We start from the raw sequence: 8,105 nt of genomic DNA on the forward strand, positions 1-8,105 counted from the left end.
GGCCGGGGACTTTAATGCAGGGAAACTTAAATCCGTTCTACCTAATTTCTACCAGCATGTTAAATGTGCAACCAGAGGAAAAAAAACTCTAGACCACCTTTACTCCACACACAGAGATGCATACAAAGCTCTCCCTCGCCCTCCATTTGGCAAATCTGACCATAACTCTATCCTCCTGATTCCTGCTTATAAGCAAAAACTAAAGAAGGAAGCACCAGTGACTTGGTTAATAAAAAAGTGGTCAGATGAAGCAGATGCTAAGCTACAGGACTGTTTTGCTAGCACAGACTGGAACATGTTCCGGGATTCTTCAGATAGCATTGAGGAGTACACCACATCAGTCACTGGCTTCATCAATAAGTGCATCAATGACGTCGTCCCCACAGTGACTGTACGTACATACCCCAACCAGAAGCCATGGATTACAGGCAACATCCGCACTGAGCTAAAGGGTAGAGCTGCCGCTTTCAAGGAGTGGGACTCTAACCCGGACGCTTATAAGAAATCCCGCTATGCCCTCAGACGAACCATCAAACAGGCAAAGAGTCAATACAGGACTAAGATTTAATCATACTACACTGGCTCTGACGCTCGTCGGATGTGGCAGGGCTTGAAAACTATTACATACTACAAAGGGAAGCACAGCCGTGAGCTGCCCAGTGACACAAGCCTACCAGACGAGCTAAACCACTTCAATGCTCGCTTCGAGGCAAGCAACACTGAAGCATGCATGAGAGCACCAGCTGTTCCGGATGACTATGTGATCACGCTCTCCGTAGCCGATGTGAGTAGGACTTTTAAGCAGGTCAACATTCACAAGGCCGCAGGGCCAGACGGATTACCAGGACGTGTACTCCGAGCATGTGCTGACCAACTGGCAAGTGTCTTCACCGACATTTTCAACATGTCCCTGACTGAGTCTGTAATACCAACATGTTTCAAGCAGACCACCATAGTCCCTGTGCCCAAGGACACTAAGATAACCTGCCTAAATGACTACCGACCCGTAGCACTGACGTCTGTAGCCATGAAGTGCTTTGAAAGGCTGGTCATGGCTCACATTAACACCATTATCCCAGAAACCCTAGATCCACTCCAATTTGCATACCGCCCCAACAGATCCACAGATGATGCAATCTCTATTGCACTCCACACTGCCCTTTCCCACCTGGACAAGAGGAACTCATACGTGAGAATGCTATTCATTGACTACAGCTCAGCGTTCAACACCATAGTGCCCTCAAAGCTCATCACTAAGCTAAGGATCCTGGAGCTAAACACCTCCCTCTGCAACTGGATCCTGGACTTCCTGATGGGCCGCCCCCAGGTGGTAAGGGTAGCTAACAACATCTGCCACGCTGATCCTCAACACGGGGGCCCCTCAGGGGTGCGTGCTCAGTCCCCTCCTGTACTCCCTGTTCACCCATGACTGCATGGCCAGGCACGACTCCAACACCATCATTAAGTTTGCAGATGACACAACAGTGGTAGGCCTGATCACCGACAACGATGAGACAGCCTATAGGGAGGACAGAGACCTGGCCGTGTGGTGCCAGGATAACAACCTCTCCCTCAACGTGACCAAGACAAAGGAGATGATTGTGGACTACAGGAAAAAAAAAGAGGACTGAGCACGCCCCCATTCTCATCGACGGGGTTGTAGTGGAACAGGTTGAGAGCTTCAAGTTCCTTGGTGTCCACATCACCAATGAACTATCATGGTCCAAACACACCAAGACTGTCGTGAAGAGGGCACGACAAAGCCTATTCCCCCTCAGGAGACTGAAAAGATTTGGCATGAGTCCTCAGATACTCAAAAAGTTCTACAGCTGCACCATCAAGAGCATCCTGACTGGTATGGCAACTGCAAGGCACTACAGAGGGTAGTGCGTACGGCCCAGTACATCACTGGGGCCAAGCTTCCTGCCATCCAGGACCTCTATACCAGGCGGTGTCAGAGGAAGGCCCTCAAAATTATCAAAGACTCCAGCCACCCTAGTCATAGGCTGTTCTCTCTGCTACCGTACGGCAAGCGGTACCGGAGCGCCACGTCTAGGTCCAAAAGGCTTCTCAACAGCTTCTACACCCAAGCCATAAGACTCCTGAACAGCTAATCATGGCTACACTGACTATTTGCACTGCCCCCCCACCCCCACCCCATCTTTTTACGCTGATGCTACTCTGTTAATTATTTATGCATAGTCACTTTAACTCTACCCATATGTACATATTACCTCAACTACCGCAACTAGCCGGTTCCCCCGCATATTGACTCTGCAATGGTACCCCCCTGTATGTAGCCTCCATACTGTTATTTTATTTTACTGCTCTTTTTTTCTCAACACTTTTTTGTTGTTGTTGTTTTATTTTACTTTTTTATAAAAAAATTAATGTATTGTTGGTTAAGGGCTGTAAGTAAGCATTTCACGGTAATGTCTACACCTGTTGTATTCGGCGCATGTGGCAAATACAATTTGATTTGATTAAACCCTCTTCCTCCCCCAACCCCTACCCCTCAACTCTCTTCCTCCCCCAACCATCCCACCTCAAACCTCTTCCTCCCCCAACCACCCCACCTCAACCCTCTTCCTCCCCCAACAACCTCATCACCTCCGTACCCTCTCCGCCTCTCCTCATCTCCCCTAAAGGTCCAAACCGAGATCAAAAAGACATGGACTCGTTGGAACCTGGCGTTGGACTGGAAGGGTCCGGTAGTGTGTGGCCGCTATCGTTACGGCTCAGTGCTCACCGGGCTCAACAACAGCACCAGCAGCCAGTTCCAGCTGGCTGGGGGCGGACCCGCCATCCGATCAACCACCCTCTTCTCCAGCCGGGTCTACCGGAGCAACGGACCCCCGACGCTGTCCACCCACGCCACCCTGCCTGGCTACGTCATCAGTAACTCAGACCCAGACAGCCTCCACCCCTCCATCCCAGAGGAACCAGAGGAGGACAGTGCCAAGCAGGTGGATGACATATCTCTGAAGGAGACGATGCCTGTCCTCAATAATAGTACGACCGCAGATGATGATGAGGAGACGTTGTAGACATGGGGAGAGATGGGAGTTGTTCCTGAATGTGACTCAGCTGGGAAAAACACCAGGCCTTTGGGATAGAGACGAAAGTCTACTGGCCCCTAGACATTGGACCGCATGTACTTTCATACAGATTATTGGCACAGGTAGATACATACATGTAAAGACTCTCACACACACACACACAAACACCACATAAAAAATTTACAAATGAGAAAAGATACGTCTCATCTTTGTACAGACTCACGGACTGCCTTTTTGTAGCCAATTGATTGACATTTTCTAGCAAAAAAAGCATTGCTTTGTCTATAAAGAAACTCGGGCCAAGGATCCATGTTTTCTGCCAAACTCTCCCCAGCCGTTGACAATCAGACATCCCATCCTTTAGGGGTGGGCTAAAGTCAGTCCTAAGGGCTATAGGAGCTGGACTGCATCATGTGTCGGTCTGTGCAAAGCACGTATTTAAAAAAAAATCCAAAATGATATGTGACTGACTGACAGATGTCTAAATACCAACAGTATTGTGTTTGCCACGTTAAGCTGAGGTTTATCCAGTCTAGAAAAATACCTTTAAAAAAAATTCTCATTTCTGTCAGTGACTGGCTTGTTGTTGGCTTGAAAAGAGATTACAGTCACGTCTCAGTGATATTTGTTGTTCGCTTCTCTGTTTACTTGTGATAAATGTTATTTCACTGCTCCCTGTTCCCGACTCTTTCTGTCTTTTAGAGTTACTGCCACTCATACATAGGGAGGATACAGCTGTAGGATCTTCATTTGATCAGCCTGTGGCAGGAGAACTTCCCATGAATTATAATCCACGTAATTCACATTTCCTGTTGCTGCAGGATTATTTTCCTGCTGTAGCAAACTGGCTCAAATTAAGATCCTACATCTGTAGTTCAGTCCGCATTGTAGACAGCTCTTCTCCTCCCTTAGGTCTGAATTTGTTGTCATTCTTTCAGACAAGGGTCTAATCTAGTCAAACCTCTGCTGTGTTTCTACAGCCTAGGCTATTCTAGTCTAGTTCTTGGATGCCATTTTAGTGATGATTGATTCCAGAGGAGGCTGGTGGGAGGAGCTATAGGAGGGCAGACTCATTGTAATGGCTGGAATGGAATAAATGGAACAGTATCAAACAAATCAAATATATGGAAACCACATGTTTGACTCCATTCCATCGATTCCGTTCCAGCGATAACAATGAGCCCGTCCTCCTATAGCTAATTCCCACCAGCCTCCACTGGTTGATTCCTATATGCGTATAAAGATATGATCCTAAATCATACACTGCATAGATAAGCCAAATGGCTCTATCATGTTTGTTTTTCTATGTGTATGGGCACGTCCCCATGCATATTCCTTTTAGTCAACCAAAAACTATTCTAGTTCTTGTAAAGCCATTTTAGTCAAAGTTTAGTCAAATAAATATGGCCCTCAATTTAACAGAGGGCCAAGAGAACCCCAATGAATCAATACTGGTAGTTATTGTATGGGCACTCATGGGTAAAGGCCTGTTGAGGCCCTACATCCTGAGAGTGGAAAGGTAGAAAATAACAGGTGGGTAAATAGAAAAAGATGAACGAAAGGACGTGTTAATTTAACACTGACAATAATCTTATGGGAAAACCATGGGAATTTCACATATGAACACGTTAAGTGTTCTAAAAACATTTTTTCCATGTGATCACGTGATCTTATGTGAAGTTAATGTGATAACATGTGACGACATGTAAAGCAACGTGATAACATGAATTTCACGTGAAATTTAACGTGAAATGATGTGATTTTCCACATGTGAAATCATGTGGTTTTTCTTTAAGGGTAGGTATGCCACATCCACTAATGTGTTCTTCTTACTTTTCCATGCGGTGAATTAGTCCACAAATCCTGAAAAATAAGCTGTGATCAGCTGGATATAAATATATTTGAAGTGTATGCACTTGGGTATAATCAGGTAGGGTTGATGTTGAGTAGGGTAGAGGGCGAGAACTGGATCCAGAGTAGAGGAACATTAACAAGCCATGCCTCATTCAACCTGCTCTTATAATGGCCTGTATTACTGTGCTAGCCTGCTAGGCTCCCAGCACATTTAGCCAAAAAGCTTGTTGTTCAGGTTGTTAAAATGTTAAGGGGTAGAATGAGAATAGTGAATAAGTCTGATTGGGAGGAAAAGCAGAGCAAGGTCTTGTTAACAAAAATTCCCTTTTGTTCAAGAAAGAATCCATACCGCCTAATGTTTGGCAAAAAGCTTTCATCAGTATGGGAAATGATGAGCAACAAAATATGTGTTTAAAAAATATATACATTTGATTTTCACAACATCAAAAAGAAATGCAAATTTCATCAAATTCCGCTTTACATCATGTAGCCCCCGCATCAACACAGCACACATGCAGAGCTCACCTCTCTCTCTGTCAAGCCTGTTTTGATGAGCTCTGAGCCAATTGATCTGACTCCCTGGAAAGTGGGGGCTGATTGCACTGATGAGAGATGAAAGAAGGAGAGGGAAAGAGAGAGATAGTGAAGCGGGGGATATACTCTTTGGCAGGTAGGAGTCGTCGTCCCCCCTCCCTCACCTCTCTCTCAATTATGAGCTTAATTGGGTGACCTGTCTTCTCCTGTCTGCTGCAGCATATGAGACACACACGGCACAAAGGAGTCACTCGGAGACTAGGCTAGGACACCGACTTTCCCATAATTCTGTGCTCACTACACCGCAGTGGCCCATTAGTAGGGAGAGAGTATGACGTCTGAAGCTTGTTAGAGTGACTCTCCGACAAACAACCTTCAGCAGCCTAGTAATTCTCAATTGTTATGAATATGTCAATGTTTTCATGTCACTTCCCACACTCTTAGAACAAATGGTCCCATAAGGGTTCTTCGGCTGTCCCCAAAAGATAACCCTTTTTGCTTCCAGGTAGAACCCTTTTGGGTTCCATGTAGAACCAAAAATAGTTATTCAAAGGGTTCTCCTATGGGGACAGCCAAAGAACACTTTTAGGTTCTAGATTGTTTCTAAGAGTGCAGTGTTGCAGCACAAACGTCAGTCACTTAGACGGAAATGTATTTTTTAATTTGTCGTGTTCTTCCTCCGGTTGGGTTCTGTTTATTAAGATTTATTAAGTTCTTATGAACATGTAGTTCACTGTACGTTTGTATATATATTTATATATACAGTGGGGGAAAAAGTATTTAGTCAGCCACCAATTGTGCAAGTTCTCCCACTTAAAAAGATGAGAGAGGCCTGTAATTTTCATCATAGGTACACGTCAACTATGACAGACAAATTGAGATTTTTTTTTACCTCGGACTTCTCAATGTGATCTCCTCCCTATTATTTTCCTTCTTAGCCAAACACCTGTTGAAAAGATGATCTCATTCTGTTTTTCCTTCCCTCCCACACAGTCAGTTTAATTAGGAGACGGGCACTGTGTTAAATTAGTTTTAGTTCAAACTGTGAAACTTCAAAAAGAAGACACGTCTGGCATTTCCCCGATTTTGATATGCCTAAATTAAAATAGCAGGGGAGCCCTCAGTAAAGCAATGAATATCTTAATTATTCATCCCATTGATCACCATTTGTAAGACCCAGCTGATCCTCAACAGTATGTCTGTCTACAGTCTCCAGGTGGACATGGCTCAGAAAGTACATGAAGAAACTCCTGCCAACTTCTGACAAGACGATAAGACAGTTTGTAAAAAAAAAATATTTAACCTTTATTTAACCAGGTAAGCCAGTTGAGAACAAGTTCTCATTTACAACTGCGACCTGGCCAAGATAAAGCAAAGCAGTGCGATAAAAACAACAACACAGAGTTACATATGGGGTAAACAAAACATAAAGTCAAAAATACAACAGAAAATATATATACAGTGTGTGCAAATGTAGCAAGTTATGGAGGTAAGGCAATAAATAGGCCATAGTGCAAAATAATTACAATTTAGTATTAACACTGGAATGATAGATGTGCAAGAGATGATGCGCAAATAGAGATACTGGGGTGCAAATTAGCAAAATAAATAACAATATGGGGATGAGGTAGTTGGGTGGGCTAATTTCAGATGGGCTGTGTACAGGTGCAGTGATCGGTAAGGTGCTCTGACAACTGATGCTTAAAGTTAGTGAGGGAGATAAGAGTCTCCAGCTTCAGAGATTTTTGCAGTTCGTTCCAGTCATTGGCAGCAGAGAACTGGAAGGAATGGCAGCCAAAGGAGGTGTTGGCTTTGGGGATGACCAGTGAGATATACCTGCTGGAGCGCATACTACGGGTGGGTGTTGCTATGGTGACCAATGAGCTAAGATAAGGCAGGGATTTGCCTAGCAGTGATTTATAGATGACCTGGAGCCAGTGGGTTTGGCGACAAATATGTAGTGAGGACCAGCCAACAAGAGCGTACAGGTCACAGTGGTGGGTAGTATATGGGGCTTTGGTGACAAAACGGATGGCACTGTGATAGACTACATCCAATTTGCTGAGTAGAGTGTTGGAGGCTATTTTGTAAATGACATCGCCGAAGTCAAGGATTGGTAGGATAGTCCGTTTTACGAGGGCATGTTTGGCAGCATGAGTGAAGGAGGCTTTGTTGCGAAATAGGAAGCCAATTCTAGATTTAACTTTGGATTGGAGATGCTTAATGTGAGTCTGGAAGGAGAGTTTACAGTCTAACCAGACACCTAGGTATTTGTAGTTGTCCACATACTCTAGGTCAGACCCGCCAAGAGTAGTGATTCTAGTCGGGTGGGCGGGTGCTAGCAGCATTCGATTGAAGAGCATGCATTTCGTTTTACTAGTGTTTAAGAGCAGTTGGAGGCTACGGAAGGAGTGTTGTATGGCATTGAAGCTCGGTTGGAGGTTTGTTAACACAGTGTCCAATGAAGGGCCAGATGTATACAAAATGGTGTCGTCTGCGTAGAGGTGGATCTGAGAGTCACCAGCAGCAAGAGCGACAACATTGATATACACAGAGAAAAGAGTCGGCCCGAGAATTGAACCCTGTGGCACCCTCATAGAGACTGCCATAGGTCCAGACAACAGGCCCTCCGATTTGACACATTGAACTCTATCTGAG

At 44.8% G+C, this 8,105-nt stretch overlaps 1 protein-coding gene across 1 annotated transcript in view; it reads left to right on the top strand.

The window, feature by feature from the left end:
* Positions 1 to 3,047, top strand: part of LOC311128799 (parathyroid hormone 2 receptor-like) — a gene marked incomplete at both ends in the record, with an annotated part of 87,037 nt that extends 83,990 nt beyond the window's left edge. The window contains one exon of the mRNA XM_084161032.1: positions 2,649 to 3,047. Coding sequence (XP_084017158.1) covers positions 2,649 to 3,047 — 399 coding nt within the window. The remainder of the gene's footprint in view (positions 1 to 2,648) is intronic.
* Positions 3,048 to 8,105: the final 5,058 nt, after the last annotated feature.

Source organism: Coregonus lavaretus, assembly GCF_964263955.1.
Source record: "Coregonus lavaretus genome assembly, chromosome: 5".
NCBI classification, from domain to species: Eukaryota; Metazoa; Chordata; class Actinopteri; order Salmoniformes; family Salmonidae; genus Coregonus; species Coregonus lavaretus.